This window comes from Schistocerca serialis, chromosome 1 (assembly GCF_023864345.2).
Source record: "Schistocerca serialis cubense isolate TAMUIC-IGC-003099 chromosome 1, iqSchSeri2.2, whole genome shotgun sequence".
NCBI classification, from domain to species: Eukaryota; Metazoa; Arthropoda; class Insecta; order Orthoptera; family Acrididae; genus Schistocerca; species Schistocerca serialis.
This window is the reverse complement of record NC_064638.1, coordinates 229,846,103-229,866,227: the sequence shown is the minus strand read 5'-3', so window position 1 is coordinate 229,866,227 and position 20,125 is coordinate 229,846,103. Positions and strand designations below refer to the sequence as shown.

Genomic DNA, 20,125 nt, shown 5'->3' with positions numbered 1-20,125 from the left:
CACAACTTTTCCAAGGAGCAAGTGCTCATAATTTCTTGGCTGCTTCTGATGAACAAGTGCTCATAACTTTTAAGATATACATTTTAGAGCACATGTTTACTGGATATTTTATCTTGTTGTGGTCCATACTAAACAACCCAAAATACGGAACGCAAAGAGCTTGCAGTAGAAGATCAAGTATTGCTCATAGCTCTTAAGGCATACGTTTTAGAGCCCATGATTATTTGACATTTTAGCTTCGAATGATCATTCCTGACATATCTTTGAATATTGACCATCAATTCTTCGGAAGCATCCTGTATGTCTGTCCGTACATACTTTTATTAGAGTATCGTGTAAAAATTTTAATTAAATTAGAGAAGATCTTTTCGAGATTTTTGCTAACAACGTTTGCAATTTATGTATTACATAAATATTTACATACTGTGTATATTTAAAAAGTATGTAGCCTAGATTCGTTCTAAAGTTTATTAAGGCATCGCGTAAAAATTTGAAATAAATCGGTCGAGAACAATTCGAGATTTTCGCTAGCAATGTTAAACAACGACTTATTTTTATAAATTAGTACAGATACAGCTTTTCACATCCCATATCCACTATATGATCAAAAGTATCAGGAAACCCCCAAAAATATACGTTTTTCATATGAGATGGATTCTGCTGCCACCTACTGCCAGGTACTCCACATCAGCGATCTCAGAAACCATTAGAGATCGTGAGAGAGCAGAATGGGGCGCTCCGCGGAACTCACGGACTTCGAATGTGGTCAGGTGATTGGTGTCACTTGTGTCATACGTCTGTACGCGAGATTTCGACACTCCTAAACATCCCTAGGTCCACTGTTTCCGATGTGACAGAGAAGTGGAAACTTGAAGGGACACGTAGAGCACAAAAGCGTACAGGCCGACCTCCTCTGTTCACTGACAGAGACCGCCGACAGTTGGAGAGGCAGACATCTATCCAGACCATCACACAGGGATTCCAAACTGTACCAGGATACACTGCAAGTACTGTGACAGTTAGACGGGAGGTGACAAAACTTGGATTTCATGGTCGTGAGGCTGCCCATAAGCAACACATCACGCCGGTAAATGCCAAACGACGCCTCACTTGGTATAAGAAGCGTAAACATTGGACGATTGTACTGTGGAAAAACGTTGTTTGGAGTGACGAAACACGGTAGTCAATGTGGCGATCCGATGGTATGGTGTGGGTATCTACATCTACATCTACATCTACATGACTACTCTGCAATTCACATTTAAGTGCTTGGCAGAGGGTTCATCGAACCACAATCATACTATATCTCTACCATTCCACTCCCGAACAGCGCGCGGGAAAAACGAACACCTAAACCTTTCTGTTCGAGCTCTGATTTCTCTTATTTTATTTTGATGATCATTCCTACCTATGTAGGTGGGGCTCAACAAAATATTTTCGCATTCGGAAGAGAAAGTTGGTGTCTGAAATTTCGTAAATAGATCTCGCCGCGACGAAAAACGTCTTTCCTTTAATGACTTCCATCCCAATCATATCTGCCACACTCTCTCCCCTATTACGTGATAATACAAAACGAGCTGCCCTTTTTTGCACCCTTTCGATGTCCTCCGTCAATCCCACCTGGTAAGGATCCCACACCGCGCAGCAATATTCTAACAGAGGAACGAGTGTAGTGTAAGCTGTCACTCTAGTGGCCTTGTTGCATCTTCTAAGTGTCCTGCCAATGAAACGCAACCTTTGGCTCGCCTTCCCCACAATATTATCTATGTGGTCTTTCCAACTGAAGTTGATCGTAATTTTTACACCAAGGTACTTAGTTGAATTGACAGCCTTCAGAATTGTACTATTTATCGAGTAATCGAATTCTGACGGATTTCTTTTGGAACTCATGTGGATCACCTCACACTATTCGTTATTTAGCGTCAACTGCCACCTGCCACACCATACAGCAATCTTTTCTAAATCGCTTTGCAACTGATACTGGTCTTCGGATGACCTTACTAGACGGTAAATTACAGCATCATCTGCGAACAACCTAAGAGAACTGCTCAGATTGTCACCCAGGTCATTTATATAGATCAGGAACAGCAGAGGTCCCAGGACGCTTCCCTGGGGAACACCTGATATCACTTCAGTTTTACTCTATGATTTGCCGTCTATTACTACGAACTGGGACCTTCCTGACAGGAAATCACGAATACAGTGGCACAACTGAGACGATACCCCATAGGCCCGCAGCTTGATTAGAAGTCGCTTGTGAGGAACGGTGTCAAAAGCTTTCCGGAAATCTAGAAATACGGAATCAACTTGAGATCCCCTGTCGATAGCGGCCATTACTTCGTGCGAATAAAGAGCTAGCTGCGTTGCACAAGAACGATGTTTTCTGAAACCATGCTGATTACGTATCAATAGATCGTTCCCTTCGAGGTGATTCATAATGTTTGAATACAATATATGCTCCAAAACCCTACTGCAAACCGACGTCAATGATATAGGTCTGTAGTTCGATGGATTAGTCCTACTACCCATCTTAAACACTGGTGCGACCTGCGCAATTTTCCAATCTGTAGGTACAGATCTATCGGTGAGCGAGCGGTTGTATATGACGAATGCCCGGTGAAAGTCATCTGCAAGCGTGTGTAGAGCCAACAGTAAAATTCGGAAGCGGTGATGTTATGGTGTGCTCCTGTTTTTCATGGAGGGGCCTTGCATCCCTGGTTATTTCGCGTGGCACTATAACATCACTGCACAGGCCTACATTGATGTTTTAAGCACCTTCTTACTACCCATTGTTGAATAGCAATTCGGGGATGGCGGTTGCATCTTTCAACACGATCGGGCACCTGGTAATGGACTGGCCTGCACAGAGTCCTGACCTGAATCCTATATAACACCTTTGGGATGTTTTGGAATGCCGAGTTCATGCCAGGCCTCGCCGACCGACATCCATACCTCTCCTCATTGCAGCACCCCGTGAAGACTGGACTGCTATTCCTCAAGAAACCTTCCAGCACCTGATTGATCGCATGCCTGCGAGAGTGGAAACTGTCATCATGGCTAAGGGTGGGCCAACACCATATTGAATTCCAGCATTACCGATGGAGGGCGGCTCGAAGTTGTAAGTCATTTTGAGCCACGTGTTCGGATGCTTTTGATCACATAGTGTATACATTTAAAAACGTGTAGTCAGTGTCCGTTGAAACATTTATTACAGCATCGTGAAAATGCTTAAAGTAAATCGGTAAAGAACGTTTTGAAGACTTTTGCTAAAAAGTTTCCATTTTATATAATGCATATATATTTATATACTACACATATTTAAAATGTTTGACCTATGTCTGTCCGAACGTATATTAGAATGTCATGTAAAAATTTGAAGTGGATCCGGAGAAGAACTTTTGGGAAATTTTGTTATTAGAGAAACATGCGAAAATCTGAAGTAATTTCGTAGAGAAGTTTTCAGTATTTTTGTTGACCTTTCACATTGATATGGCGCATATTGAAAAGTGTGTAGTCTATGTTCGTAAGAACATTTATTACAGTATCGTGTAAAAATCTGAAGTAAATCGGTAAACAACTTGTCTTTATATAATAGTTTAGAGGATAGATAAAATAACAATATTAACTAAAATGCAAAAAAATCATAATTTTAAATATCTCGTAAACGTTACATGATACCAATTTCTAAGAGTACACCTTGATTCTCCTTCAACCAAAAATACACGGAAATTGATATGTCACACACCAGATTCAAACTTTTTGACTTGTGTTACGGCCATGGAACTAAAAATGAACTAAAAGCCGGTGCTAGTGCGTAGCCCACTTTTCTAAAAAAGCAGCAAGAACGCTAATGATCCCAACGGACCCATATGACGGACGGGTGACCAGCAGTATCACATATCCGCATTCCATAAGTCAGAGCAGACAGGATTGAGATTTAACACAGGATATTGATACACAGTCCCTTAACAAGGAATTCCGCATCACCCCTCTTCTCTTACTTTTCAGACACAGACAATGGAAATTTGTACCACCAATAGGATACCAGACGACTATCTCTCGGTTAAAGCTAGAGTGCAGCTGGGCCACTGCGGCGGGTCGATTGGGCGGCGCGACCCTTGAAAGTTGGCGGCGTGGGCATGCATAAGCACCCATCGAGCAGAGCGGACTGACAGCTCTAGTGGACCCTCCTCCCCGGCAGCCAACGAGGCTGATGGCACTCACTCTAACTGTGCGTACTGTGCACTTTGAAGACAGTCGCGGCAGTTCAGCAGGTCTTACCGGTGTTGTCCGTCAGGAGTGCAGAATCTCTCGTATCGCAGAGCCATAGCTGTCTCGGGCCACTCCTGCTTTTGTCTTTGTCACTACTGAGTGGTCCGTAAGTCAGTTGTCAGCCGTCACTTGTCAAAAACGCTTCTGGTACAACAATACTAAAAAATGAAAATACAAATTTATTATCAATGTTCAAAGAACCTACGAAAGATGCTCAGAGTGGTTTCCATGCTGTTCTACTCAAACATTGCAACTTTTCAACACTCATTTACAAATTTTGTCGAAAACATTCTGGAATTTTTTTTATTATTTTTTTTATTTTTTTACACTCCGTCTTCAGGCCACGAGTGGCGTACCGGGACCATCCGACCGCCGTGTCATCCTCAGAAGAGGATGCGGATAGGAGGGGCGTGGGGTCAGCACACCAGCACACCGCTCTCCCGGTCGTAAGATGGTATTCTTGACCGAAGCCGCTACTATTCGGTGGAGTAGCTTCTCAATTGGCATCACAAGGCTGAGTGCACCCCGAAAAATGGCAACAGCGCATTGCGGCTGGATGGTTACCCATCCAAGCGCCGGCCACGCCCAACAGCGCTTAACTTCGATGATCTCACGGGAACCGGTGTATCCACTGCGGCAAGGCCGTTGCCATTCTGGAATTGTAGGTTTTCAAATTGTAACTGCATTCGTTTCTTTAATCACCCGACTCTTGACGGAATAACCTCATTTTTCGGAACGGTCCAGACTGAAAAATCCACGGGTGTGATATCTGCAGATCGTGGAGGACATTCAGTAGTATCCCGTCTGCCAATCCATTCATCAGAGTTTTCGTTTGCAAAATCTCTCACAATAAGTACATAATGCAGGAGTAGTGAATCTTTATGCCATGTCAACTTTTTCTTAACCGACTGCAGATTTTCTGAAAGTGGGCTGTTCTGCAGTTCTATCAACACTTTTCGAAGTACATCTAGGTAATTTACAGAACAGGCAGTACCGTTGAAAAAATTAGGCCCAATTAGCTCACCACTGAAAATCCCTGCCGATGCACTCACGCCACGAAAGTTTCTGTCCACATCGCCACATGGGGATTCGTAGTGTCCCACTACACACAATTGTTCTGTTCGTCTACCTTAAAAGTCTCTCCAGACAATGCTTTTGTAAAACTTGGGATCGGCTTGTTATCGGACTGTCTACAGCTCGTAGAACCTTCTTTAGGCTTTGAAGTAAAAGAGACCAGTATGGTCTTAATTTCAGCTTCTTCTGAATCCTTCGTGGGCTTGTTCTTTGTATTCCATACCTTTTGGACGATTTTCTTTAGATTCTCTTCTTTAGTAACAGACTTTGGACTGCCTGAAAGAGGGAGCTCCGCTACCGACCCAGTCTGTTCTAATCTTAAATTTAACCTGCGAATAACTCGCGAAGATGGAAGTTCGATGTTTGGAAAACATTCCGCCAACAAATCACAAACATCACTCTAATTATGATCATGTTTCCAAAAACATCTTTGCAAAACACGAATACACGGCGTCCTGTAGTTAACTTTCCGTTCAGCGTTTAGCTGACATCAAAAACAGCATAACTTCAAACAGATAGTGCTGACTGGCTTACGGGTACTATGCTCTAGGAAAGTTTACACCAGGCAAAACAAATTCTAAGGATTGCTAGTGAAAATTGACTTGTGGCGCACCCCGTATTTCCATATCACAAGTCACGTGATCTGTGTTATATGATTCCGCCTGGGTTCCAAATTTAAGAGTGCGGTCGTAGAAGCACTTGATCTGTTCCTTGTCTGCAAGTGCGAAGACGAAGACAAACAAGATTCATAAACGCGATACATTTTCGACCCGAGCTATGGGACGTAGAAAGTAATGCATACCAGTCCTGCAACCTGAAAAAGGGCATTTTTGCTGCTTACGTCGTATTTTGTTTCCACAGGTCATAGAAACTGCACTTCTCCCATTGCCGTCAACACGATTGCAACCACATGTCACACAGTACTGCTGGCCATTGTTGACCAGCAGTGTTTGCGGCATTACAATTCCGGGCCACAAGTGTTGATAAGGGGCCAAAGTATGGACACGAAATAGACGAAAGCGAGGTAGCGAAAGCGAGTGCGGCTCTCCTGCTTTTGTATTCCACGAGGAAAAATGTTGGCAAAAAGAAGATAAATTGGGCTGTGTGGATGCGCTCTTTTATAAGTAAGTGAACTGCTTCCGAAACTTCAACTCGAGAACTGATGTCATATACAGAACTCTTACAGAACGTTGGAATTTAATTTCGAATATATCATAAAAGGTGTCGACCCGAGAATTGCTAAGACCAGTACCGTTATTAAAGACTGTATACCAGTCTGCAATCAGTTTGTCGAACATTCTTCGGATTTTAACTACTGGCGATTCATATAGAAATCTAATGCATTGCCTCAAAGTGCAGCTTTCCATCAATATGACTCTTGGTATCAAACATTTGCAACGCTCTAGCTTGAAGACTCAAGTAATTCGTTAACACAGTACGAAATAATGTCAAATGTTTATGTTGATACTTCATTGTAGTTAACCAGTACATTTCGATAACTATAAGTTGCATGAATGGGAGACATTTTCAGCCACTATTATTGGATGTGAAAATTAATGTATGCAAAGAGCGTAGTTGAAAAAAAGAACAACTGGGCGGGTTCGTGCCAATGAACACGGAAACTGACGTTATGAAGTTTTAAGAAAAGCTTTCGAAATTTTCGATGTATACTGCGACGGTGGCAGCGAGAATGTCCTATTTCAGATTTCAGTCTGTGTATAAATTAGGAGGGCGTATTAAAAGTAACGCATCCGAATTTTTATGTGAAAACTCTTAAATGTTTCAAATAAAACAAATGTTATTAACATTCTCTATCTTTATGCTTCATGTTTACATATTTGCAGCCCTTTGCTGCTAAAGGGCTCCGAATTTCAAATGTGTGTGAAATCTTATGGGACTTAACTGCTAAGGTCATTAGTCCCTAAGCTTACACACTACTTAACCTAAATTATCCTAAGGACAAACACACACACCCATGCCCGAGGGAGGATCCGAACCTCCGCCGGGACCAGCCGCACAGTCCATGACTGCAGCGCCCTAGACCGTTCGGCTAATCATTCGGCTCCGAATTGTAGCGTATAACAAAAAAATGGTTCAGATGGCTCTGAGCACTATGGGACTCAACTGCTGAGGTCATTAGTCCCCTAGAACTTAGAACTAGTTAAACCTAACTAACCTAATGACATCACAAACATCCATGCCCGAGGCAGGATTCGAACCTGCGACCGTAGCGGTCTTGCGGTTCCAGACTGCAGCGCCTTTAACCGCACGGCCACTTCGGCCGGCGTAGCGTATAACATGACAGTGCGTAACGTAACTATGTCGCTGCGTCAGAAAAACGTGCTGTGATCGAGTTCTGAATCCGTAAAGTTCGTCAACACATGGAGCACACACTCCTTCAGCATGACAGTGCCCAACTAACCATGAGCACTGCGACATCTACAACAATCCGACGCTTTGGTTTCACTGTCATCGATCATCCTCCATGCAGTCCCGGATTGACCCTATCCGATTTTCATCTGTTTCAAAAACTTAAAGAACACCTTGGAGTACTTGACTGCGTTAGTGATGAAGCGATACAAGCATGGGTGTGGTTGTGGTTCCGTCAACAAAGCGAAACATTCTACAGTGACGGCACCAATGAACTGCTTCTCGTCAAGATAAATGTGTTCGTCGCCAGGTGAAGATGTTAGAAATAAATATGTAAACACGAAAAATAAAGACGTAGTACTTTTGCTTAATTTAGAAAGATTGAAGAGTTATGACATAAAAAATTACTTTTGGGCTCGCCCTCGTACCATGTTCCACATTTCTGGCCGTAGACGCACGTCTCAAACTTATATAATATTCATGGTTGTCTCGCTTGCTGACTTGTATATTCTGCTTGCCTCTACGTACGCCCATCTACTTTCAAAGTGAAGTAAAATGAAATTGTTTCAGCGCTCCGATTACGTGACTAGCTACAAAAACACTGTCGGCGTGAAAAGGAAGAAGCAAGGCTATGAGGGTAGCATTTACAGAGAAGGATAGAGACATATATGGACCGGCCATACTAAATATTCTCCACCCTTGGTGGACAAAATCAACAACTAGAATAAAATTTTCACTCTACAGCGGAGTGTTGCTGATATAAAACTTCCTGGCAGATTAAAACTGTGTGCCGGACCGAGACTCGAACTCGGGACCATTGCCTTTGGCAGGCAAGTTCTCTACCATCTGAGCTACCCAGGCACGACTCACGCCCCGTCCTCGCAGCTTTAATTCCGCCAGTACCTCGCCTCCTACCTTCCAAACTTCACAGAAGCTCTCCTACGAACCTTGCAGGTACTGACGGAATTAAAGCTGCGAGGACGGGGCGTGAGTCGTGCTTGGGTAGCTCAGTTGGTAGAGCACTTGCCCGCGAAAGGCAAAGGTCCCGAGTTCGAGTATCGGCCCGGCACACAGTTTTAATCTTCCAGGAAGTTTCATATCAGCGCACACTCCGCTGTAGAGTGAAAATTTCCTTCTAGAAACGACCCCAGGCTATGGCTAAGCCATGTCTCCACAATATCCTTTCTTCCAGGAGTACTAGTTCTGCAAGGTTCTCAGGAGAACTTCTGTGAAGTTTAGAAGGTAAGAGGCGAGGCACTGGCAGAATTAAAGATGCGAGGACGGGGCGTGAGTCGTGCTTGGGTAGCTCAGTTGGTAGAGCACTTGCCTGCGAAAGGCAAAGGTCCCGAGTTGGAGTCTCGGTCCGGCACACAGTTTTAATCTGCCAGTAAGTTTCAATGTCGACAACGTCTCAGTCACTCCTCGGTAACTGCTAGCAGTAGCTTGCTTCATCTGTAATACTGACGGCAAAACTGCAGCATTGCCGTGTACTGCAGCCACATTACGGCAATGTTAACAGCAATACTATTACGACCACTTATTGCCGTAAAATATGGCCCATGTGAATGCATCTTTAAGGAGAAGGTCTGGTTCGGTAATCAAGAGGAGCAAATATTGCCGAGCAACGATGACCGACGTCTCCCAGAGTGTGGCTAGTACTCTTGAGAACGGCAGTGTGGCGAGTAAATTAGTCGGGAAATATCATCAAAAATACGCAATTTGTATGATACTTGCAAATGAACCTTTACAAAAAGGATTGACTTTTCAAGTATTCCCAAAGACGAAACTGGTTTGGACTAGATAGTGATCGAATCAGGCACAAGACTCAATTTCTGTCTAATATCTTAAAAAAACGTATGTTGATGTGTTTAACAGTCTCTTTATCTTCTTTACAGAGGTTTCGGAGTCGACGCCTCTATGTTCAGAGATAGACGGTACGTCTCACCTCAAAGACATAATTACAACGAAAAGCATGGTCGTTTCTTAGACATTACAGTTGCAGCTAATAGGAAGTTTAGATTCCCTGATATTTTTGTTCTAGTTGCACGCATGGCTTTCATAAGTTTTTCTCTGTGATATCGAATGCTGCAGAATATGAATCTTGATTCATAGCAGTAAACATTAAGGCACTGAGCGCCTATATTCCGTTTTACACTACACTTAAACCTCAGAGCATTGCATGATCTCTTTTCTAAATGTTGTCCACAAAGTCCCGCTACCATTTCCAAAAATCATAACTACAAAGCTATTGGAAATAGAGCACCATGATTTGTGGTAAAACATTTAGCAACGTTTTTTGCTGTTGCATCAGAATTTAATGTCTGACCCACTCGTCGTTCGTAGGGCACAAAGGTGATACTCGAGTTCTCCGTATGTAGGTGTCAGCATTGCAGCATCAATAGTTCTGTCTGCTTCACTGATTCGTGCGCCAAGGGCAGCAATCATTCTCTGATGTTGTGTATACGTGATCCTTGTCAAAACCTCAGAAAAAGAAGTGCCGGGTGGTTATAATTACAAAGCAGCTACTGGTGGAGGACCAGTGTCGGTTTTAATTATAGTTGTTGTTATTGTTGTGGTCTACAGTCCAGAGACTGGCTTGATGCAGCTGTCCATGCTACTCTATTCTGTGCAAGCTTCTTCATCTCTAAGTAACTACTGCACCCTACATCCTTCTGAATCTGTTTAGTGTATTCATCTCTTGGTCTCCCTCTACGACATTTACCCTCCACGCTGCCCTCCAATATTAAATTGGTGATCCCTTGGTGTCTCAGAACATATCCTACCAACTGATCTCTTCTTCTACTCAAGTTGCGCCACAAATTCCTCTTCTCCCCAATTCTATTCAGTATCTTCTCATTAGTTTTATGATCTATCCTTCTTCAGCAGTCTTCTACAGCACCACATTTCGAAAGCTTCTGTTCTCCTCTTGTCTACACTGTTTATCGTCCATGTTTAACTTCCATATATGGCTACACTTCGTACAAATACTTTCAGAAAAGACTTCCCGACACTTAAATTTATACTCGATGTTAACAAATTTCTCTTCTTCAGAAACACTTCCTTTGTCATAGCCAGTCTACAATTTATATCCTATCTACTTCGACCATCATCAGTTATTTTTCTCCACAAATAGCAAAACTCATCTACTACTTTAAGTATCTCATTTCCTAATCTAAATCCCTCAGCATCACCTCACGTAATTCGACTACATTCCATTATACTTGTTTTGCTTTTCTTGATGTTCATCACATATCCTCCTGTCAAGACACTGTCCATTCCATTCAGCTGCTTTTCCACGTCCTTTCTTGTCTCTGACAGAATTACAATGTCGTCGGAAAACCTCAAAGTTTTTATTTCATCTTCATGGATTTTAATTCCTACTCTAAATTTTTCTTTTGTTTCATTTACTGCTTGGTCAATATATAGATTGAATAACATCTGGGATAGGCTACAACCTTGTCTCACTCACTTCCCAACCACTGCTTCCCTTTCGTGCCCCTCGACTATTATAACTGCCATCTGGTTTCTGTACAAATTGTAAATAGCCTTTCACTCCCTGAATTTTACCCCTGCCACCTTCAGAATTTGAAAGAGAATATTCCAGTGAACAATGTCAAAAGCTTTCCTTAATCTATCTTCTAAGGTAAGTCGTAGGGTCAGTATTGCCTCACATGTTCCAACATTTCTACGGAATCCAAACTGATCTTTCTCGAGGTCGGCTTCTACCAGTTTTCCCATTCGTCTGTAAAGAATTCGTGTTAGTATTTGGCAGCCGTGTCTTATTAAACTGATACTTCGGTAATTTTAACACCTGTCAACACCTGCTTTCTTTGGGATTGGAATTATTACATTCTTCTTCAAGTCTGAGGGTACTTCGTCTGTCTCAAGCATCTTGCTCACCAGATGGTAGAGTTTTGTCATGGTTGGCTCTCCCAGAGCTATCACTAGTTCCGATGGAATGTTATCTACTCCTGGGACCTTGTTTCGACTTAGGTCTTTCAGTGCTCTGTCAAATTCTTCACGCAGTATCGTATCTCCCATTTCATCTCCATCTATGTCCTCTTCCATTTCCATAATATTCCCCTCAAGTACATCGCCCTTGTATAGACGCTATATATACTCCTTTCACATTTCTGTTTCCTCTTCTTTTCTTAGAACTGGTTTTCCATTTGAGCTCTTGACATTCATACGAGTGGTTCTCTTTTCTCCAAAGGTCTCTTTAATTTTCCAGTAGGCAGTATCTATCTTATCCCTAGAGATATATGCTTCTACATTCTTACATTTGTCATCTAGCCATCCCTGCTTAGCCATTTTGCACTTCCTGTCGATCTGATTTTTGAGACGTTTGTATACCTTTTTGCCTGCTTCATTCACTGCATTTTTATATTTTTCTCCTTTCATCAATTAAATTCAATGTCTTTTTTGTCAACCAAGAATTTCTGCTAGCCCTCATCTATTTACCTACTTGATCCTCTGGTGCTTTCACTGTTTTACCTCTCAAAGCTAAGCATTTTTCTTCTACTGTATTTCCTTCCCTCGTTCTTGTCAATTGTTCCCTAATGCTCTCCCTGAAACTCTCTACAACCTCTAGTTCTTTCAGTCTATCCAGGCCCCATCTCCTTAAATTCCCGCCTTTTTGCACTTTCTACAGATTTAATCTACAGTTCACAACTAATAAATTATAGTCAGGGTCCACATCTGACCCTGGAAATTCTTACAATTTAAAACCTGGTCCCTAAATCTCTGTCTTACCATTATATAATCTATCTGAAACCTCCGAGGGTCTGGAGGCCTCTTCCACGTACACAACCTTCTTTCATGATCTTAAGCCAAGTGTTAGCTATGATTAAGTTATGCTCCATGGAAAATTCTACCAAGCAGCTTCCTCTTTCACTCCTTATCCCCATTCCATATTCACGTACTACTTTTCCTTCTGTTCCTTTTCCTATTATCGAATTCCAGTCCCCCATGACTATTAAATTTTCGTCTCCTTCACTGTATGAATAATTTCTTTTATCTCATCGTACATTTCTTCAATCTCTTCGTCATCTGCGGAGCTAGGTGGCATATAAACTTGTACTACTGTGGTAGGCGTGGGATTCGATCTATGTTAGCTACAATAATGCGTTCACTATGCTGTTCGTAGTAGCTTACCCGCGCTCCTATTTTTTATTCTTTATTATACCTACTCCCGCATTGCTCCTGTTTGATTTTGCATTTATGACCCTGTATTCACCTGTTCCTCCTGCCACCGAACTTCACTCATTCCCACTATATCTCACTTTCAGCTATCCATTTCCCTTTTTAAATTATCTAACCTACCTGCCTGATTAAAGAATCTGACATTCCACACTCCGATCGGTAGAACACCAGCTTTGTTTCTCCTGATAACGACTTCCTGAGTAGTCCCTGCCTGGAGATCCGAATGGAGGACTACTTTAAGTTCAAAATGGTTCAAATGGCTCTGAGCACTATGGGACTTAACAACTATGGTCATGAGTCCCCTAGAACTTAGAACTACTTAAACCTAACTAACCTAAGGACATCACACAACACCCAGTCATCACAAGGCAGAGGAAATCCCTGACCCCACCGGGAATCGAACCTGGGAACCCGGGCGCGGGAAGCGAGAACGCTACCACACGACCACGAGTAGCGGACCTACTTTAAGTCCGAAAAATTTTAACCAAGAAGACGTCATCATCATTTAAGCCGCTCGCAGTACCAGCACAGCAAGACCGTTTTGGTTAATGTTACAATGCCCGATCAGTCAGTCATCCAGACTGTCTCCCCTACAATTACTGAAAAGGCATCTTCAGGAACCACATGTTTGTTTGGCCTCTCAACAGATACCCCTCCGCTGTGGTGAGCCTCCACACCAATGGCAAGGTCCATGGTTCCTGGGTGGAGGGGTAATTATACTGTGACAGTGGAACTTGGTATATATGCTAATGCGTTAATGCGGAACAGATTTATGCTGGGAAAGAAGTTAGTTCCAGTTGTACCACCACGTTAAAATATGGCGCTATACACTGTTACTATGACGGTATGTCATTCATGTTGTCATTTGACAAGCCAAAACGTGGGTGAACAATTTGGCTATTGGGAAAAGAAACCGTGCGCTGTTAGTGCAACTGTTTTATGTGAAAGGCAGCAATTACAGTGCTGCGTGGTGAGAGTATCGGCGACTGAAAGGTCTAAGAAGAGTCCCGTGTCATTAAATGGTTTAAAGATGATGATAACGAAATACGAAAACGTGGGTGAGCTTGGGGTGGCACCTGTAAGAGGGAGGCGTCCTATCCCGATGGAAGTTATTGATGGGGCTGCTGTTGCTGTGATCATTCAGCTCGTGCCCTGGGTTGTGCAAGTGCTTGTACAGTGATACGAGAATTGTCCATACCACTGTCAACAGAACGGAAAGTTTTGCGATGTATTTTCTGTGTTGTGAATACACAACACCGTTACTCTCGAATTGTGCAGCATGTGATTCTTGGTTTGGAAGCGCGCAACCGTGTGAAAACCACTATTTTCAAGCAAAAGAGGACATCATTTCATGTCGCTCGGTCAGTGAAAGAGCTGCTTAATGCAACCTTCCACGAGCGTGTTATCTCCAGAGGTTTTCCAGATACATGGCCTGCAAGATTACCTGATTTGAATCCATGTGACGTTTGGGTCTAGGGATACAGAAAAGAAGGTGTTTATCAGAGCCATGTTCGGTCTCTACCTGATCTGAAGACTGGGAACACGTTGCTCAGATTCTACTCCTGCAAGCAACTGTTGATCACGAAGTTTCACGGATGCTGCGTCTCGTAGTCGCCTCCGGTGCTTATACTGAAAAAGCTGTGTAATCAGCGGTTAATAATAAAATCAACATTACGACTTTCTCACTTGTTCGAGATCTTCTGCTCACATCCAATTCCTAACCCATTACATATAAAAACATTACTGTACGTATATCTTGCATTCTCAGTGCCAGATTTGACATACCGTCATGCAAACAGTGTACAGAGCCAGATTTGCACCTGGTGGTCAAAAATGGAACTTATTTTTCCCAGCGTAAATCGGTTCCGCATTAACGCATTATCATATCTACACAGTTTCGCTGCCATGCGATAATTACAGGCCGCACTGTACCTCTGTGAGCAGCTACACTTTAATTATAGCCTGCCAGTATAATGGCGTAGGGCCATGCGATGGCACCGTCTCAACCCATCCACCTCTCCCGACGTGTGTCATTCAGCATATCCCGCATGTTCACTGTGAGGGTGCACCGTCATGCTGGAAGACGATGGACGGCTGCAACTCTTCAATTTGTGGTACCAGGAACTGTTTGAGCAAGAGCACGTAAACATTCCCACACCAAACATTAAGCTTCCGCTGCCTGCCCGGTCATCTGTGTGGTCTAACGCACTGCCTTCCGGGTGGGAAGGCGTGCCATTCCCCGCCACGAATCCACCTGGCGGATTAGTGTCGAGGTCCGGTGTGCCGGCCAGTCTGTGGATGGTTTTTAAGGCGGTTTTACATCTGCCTCGGCGAATGTGGTTTGATTCCTTTAATTTCGCCTCTGTTACACTATGTCGGCAATTGCTGCGCAAACACTTTCTCCACATCTGGGTACGCCATAATTACTCTACCAAGCAAACACTGGGGTTACACTTATCTGGTGTGAGACGTTCCCGCAGTGGGGAAAGGGGGGGGGGGGGGGAGGAGGTTCCACTGGGGGCCGAACCGCATAATCCTGGGTTCGGTGTGGGACGGCGGAGGGTGTATGGACTGCTGCTGTAGCCTGTTGTGGATTTGTGTACCACTGAGGGCTATGGCGGGGAAGCCTCTCCGTCGTTTCTAGGTCCTCAGTTCCATAACATACAATACAATCTTCTGGCTATCACGGATATATTCACGGGTTTTTTGTGTTTGTTTCGAAGCCCCAAATGTGAATGTTGTGGCGATTAAAATGTTCAGAAATGTGGAATGTTGCTTCATCTGAAAACAGGTACCTTTCTAGGTAGTTATTGTCAACATTCATTGAGAAAAGCAAGGAACACGTAAATGCGTACCGCAAAGGAGACTTGTTTGGATGAAACGATTGGACCATATGGACTTCGTGAGCAAAAATGCGTAACTGCTTGTGTAACTCTTCACGGGCAGTTTATCTTGCTTCCTGCAATTCGTGCGATGCACGACGAATTCACTTCGAAAAGCTGCGTTAAAATGCAACTTACGTTCTGTCATCACGTGCTTGAGACACAAGGGAGCGTCCACTTCGAGGAAGCTATATACCAAAGTTTGTCTCTTTAAGGATTTCGAACCGCGTCGCTATGCTTGTCTTTGCCAGTGGTGCCCTCCCATACTGACGTCAATAGTTTCGTAAAACCGTTGTCATATACTTGGATTCTGCATAGCAGATGACACGCTGCTCATTCTCCTAGTCTGTTAGACAAATCTGCAACACAAGACAAAGAAAGAAAATCTTTGAAAGCTGCTATACGTTTTACAACAGAGCACACTTCTCTATCTCTAACGGCTTGCAAGTTCGGTTTTTTTGGAATGGTAGCGTGAACTTGTGGGCACCCAATACAGTTGTGGTTATATCTGCTGCTTGTGCATCAATAAGTAGCTTTTTCATTGCTAGGTACATGATATCGTGACTTTTATCTGTTACTGCTGAGATTAAGATTGTTCAATGCCACGTGGTGACAAACATGAAAGAATTCCTACCGCAAGTGTCAAAAATTTGCATAGATCGATATAGACCTCACCATTCTCCTTTTTGTATTTTTCCATTTTACTAATGACAGCTATTTTCGTACATAATTGCAGTTTGTTGATTATAAATTTATTGTCAACTTCGTGATACTCTGAATAATTAAATAAACATACTTTTTCACGTTACAGAAACTGTGCATTGTAAAACCTTTCTATATCAGCTGCTCGAGCTCAACATTTGATCAAAATACAAGATTTCAGCTTCATTTACTGATGGCAACATTAAGGACCCATGCTCTTCAGTCAGCCTATAAAATCAGTGATTTTTACGATTTTATGTTTGAAAAACTAATGGCGCAATTAACATAAAGCTTTTGCAAATAATTTATTGATTCCTGGTCATCATTTTCTGACTTTTTTAAGGAAATTCACTCATCATTAACACATGGATAGGTAGAGGCGGCCAGCACGTTGCCTGATCTCAATCCTATTCATTCCCCAAAATTTTTAAAAGCATTTTTGAAACACCCTGTATGCTATGTGATCCAAAGCATCCGGAAACACCTCTGAATGCGAAAGATGTCACTGGAGGCGGTCCCGCTATTGTAAAAGAAGTAGGAGAAATCTGTGTTGTCAGTAGAGAAGCAGTAACAGCAGTATGGAGATCAGTGACTTCGAACGTGTCGTCGTTGAATGTCACTTGAGGAACGTCCGCCCCCGGTAGATGAGCGCCGCCACGGTAGCTAGCGTGTTCGGTCAGAGGGCTGCTCGTCCTCTGTAATAAAAAACTGAGTAAAGCACTCAACGATCAACTTGAACGGATGTCTTGTGACGTACGGCCAGACCATACGCACCGAACAATACCGAACAAAATTTTAAAAAAAGAGTGGTCAGCGCGACAGGATGTCAATCCCAAGGGCCCGGGTTCGATTCCCGGTTGGGTCGGAGATTTTGTCCGCTCAGGAACTGGGTGTTGTGTTGTCCTAATCATCATCATCGACGCGCAAGTCGCCGAAGTGGCGTCAAATCTGAAGATTTGCACCAGGCGAACGGTCTACCCGCCTGGAGGCCCTAGTCACACGACATTCACATTTTTTTACTTAAGGAACAAATACTTCAGGGACATTGCAATCCTTCTAGAGCTGCCCAAGTCTCCTATTGGTGACGTGAATGTGAAGTGGAAACACGAAGCAGCAATCGCAGCTAAACCAAGACCAGACACGTGTCGTGTGCTGACGTACTAGGACCGCTGAGCGCTGTGGATGGTGATAGTAAAAAAATTGGATAAAATCAGCGGAAAGAATCACTCGTGAGTTCCCAAGCGCTGTCAGCAGTCCAGCTACACGATGACTGGGGATATGGAAGAAAAAAGAACAGGGTACAGTGGTCGAGAAACTCCTTGTATGTCACACATTTCTGCAGTCAGTGCTGAATGGCGCTTGAGCGGTGTAAACAGTGACGACATTGGACAGTAAATGGTAAAGGTGGGATTTGGAGAGATGAATCACGCTATGAGGTGTGGCTGTCTGATCGAAGGGTCTGGGTTTGTAAAATGCCTGGAGACCGTTACCTGTCATCATATGTAGTACCAACAGCGAAAGGAAGAGAAAGGCGGCATTACGTCGGAAGGGTGGGCGGGGGTTCGTGGTTAGTCTGTGGTCCCATACTTTGTTTAAGAAAATAGTAAATTCTGAAGCATACGAAACTTTACAGTATAGCATGGCACCCTGTGCTAAAGCAGCGTCTGTAGACAGTAACAGTGGTAAAATAAACTATCCTGCCTAGAATCCAAAGCTGAATAAAATAGAAAACTTTTGGGTTGACTTAGAACGTCGACTACGTCCCAGATCCCAGCATCGGTCGTCACTGCCTTCACTGGTTTCGGCTCTTGAGGTAGAATGGGCTTCCATTCCTCCAGACATTCGTACATATCGTTGAAACTGTCCCCAGCAGAATTCAAACGATCATAAAGGCAAAGGGTGAATACATGCCATATTATAAGGAGCATTCAAATGAAACCCAGTCACTAATGTAAAGTAACGATAACGATTTTATTAACTCATAAATGTACTTATACACATTACACATACTCAAAAATAGTCGCCAAACTGTTGGCACATTTATCCCACTGCGACACTAGCCGGTCGATTTCGTCCTTGAAGAAGCTAGTAGGCTTCTATCGGAACCAGGCCTGGACCCAGTCACGCACTTCGTCGTCCGTTGCGAATCGATGTCCGCGAGTAGCTTGTTTTAGAGGTCCAAACACATGGAAGTCACACGTTGTAAGGTCGGGCCTGTTCGGTGCATGTTCCAGCGTTTCCCACCCGAAACTGCTGCAACGTCGTCTTCACCGCATCGTCTTCCAGTGACTCGCGCCCATCAAGGAATCGTTTGCGCCATTCACAACACTTGAACGACTCAGACTGTACTCACCGTACACAGCCTTAGATACATTTCACGGCTTCCAACTCCCTCCGCCGACAAAACTCGAATCACTCCTCGCTGTTCCTGCTTACTCGCCTGCAAGTTCGGTAGTGGACGATAACCTGTGTGACCACCTCCTCTTCGGCGTGGAACCACACTGGCGCTATGGAACATAAAACGGTGCGCACGCGTCAGTCTCTCTACCAATAGATGGCGCCACTATACCAGCAGTTACGTGGTGCCACCTTACGGGTAAGGCGAAGGTAGACGCACTGACCAGGTTTCATTTGAATGAACCCCATAATATCTAGTAATATATGTCCGAATACCTTTGACCAGGACACTTTCGAAATTTCATATGGTCTTCGTTCTTCATCTCTTTCAGACCATTTCTGGTTTCTTGCAGCCGTTTATCACTTTCTCCTGACACGTTAGAGATGTTCTTACATAAGCTGTTTTCATTCGCCAATGCCTGATATCCGTAAAATATCACACTGCGTTTCTCTTGGTTACAATCGTATGCTTAATTTTTTTAGAATTGTCTTTAGTAATTCTCTTCCCCTATTTACCGTTGTGTCTTACGAGCCCCAACATCTCGCTCTGTTGTTTCGCCTCTTTGTTTTTCGTGTAATCTATTCCTCTGATTCGCTCAACTCCATGTATCTAGCTTCGTGGACAAATTACAAATTTATCATAGCAATGTGAAGTTGCAACTTTCCTTCAGAGGGAACAGATCTGTTGTTACATACATCTGTAGTCAACTGATAATCCTTTACCATCTTTATTGCTCTCCGTTTATTAGGCACTACATCATGGCCATTCGTTTATATTATCGCATCAAGATATTTAGGTTTATAGTTATAACTTTATAGTAACCTGCATTCTACTTCTTATAATTTTTAAAGCTAATAATCGATTTATAAACCTCTTGTTTTGACAATATAATCAATACAGATTCAACATTAGGGGCGAAAGTAAACTAGATCATCATGTGGCGATAAAAATAAAGAGCGTAGTACACAGCGTACATAACGCTATAACATCCCCGTTTCGAAGTGAATGGGTGATGTACAAGCGAGTCTCAAAATTACACATTTACCATTCAGACACTGTTTTGTTGGCGCAGAAACAATATGGTACATTTGTCATTCATGATATCCGCTATGCTAATTGTTTATTACGCTCCATTTAACGTTTCCGACTATCGGTGACATGTGCAATCCTCATTTATGAGCCAAGATTTACAACTGCGATACAAAATATTTCATAGAAATAAGCG

General features: G+C 43.1%; 1 protein-coding gene across 1 annotated transcript in view; it reads left to right on the top strand.

Moving 5' to 3' along the window:
- Positions 1-20,125, top strand: part of LOC126466514 (uncharacterized) — a 378,159-nt gene that overhangs the window by 288,501 nt on the left and 69,533 nt on the right. Inside the window, exon 3 of the mRNA XM_050096392.1 lies at positions 9,612-9,650. Within this exon, the coding sequence (XP_049952349.1) occupies positions 9,612-9,650 (39 nt within the window). The remainder of the gene's footprint in view (positions 1-9,611; positions 9,651-20,125) is intronic.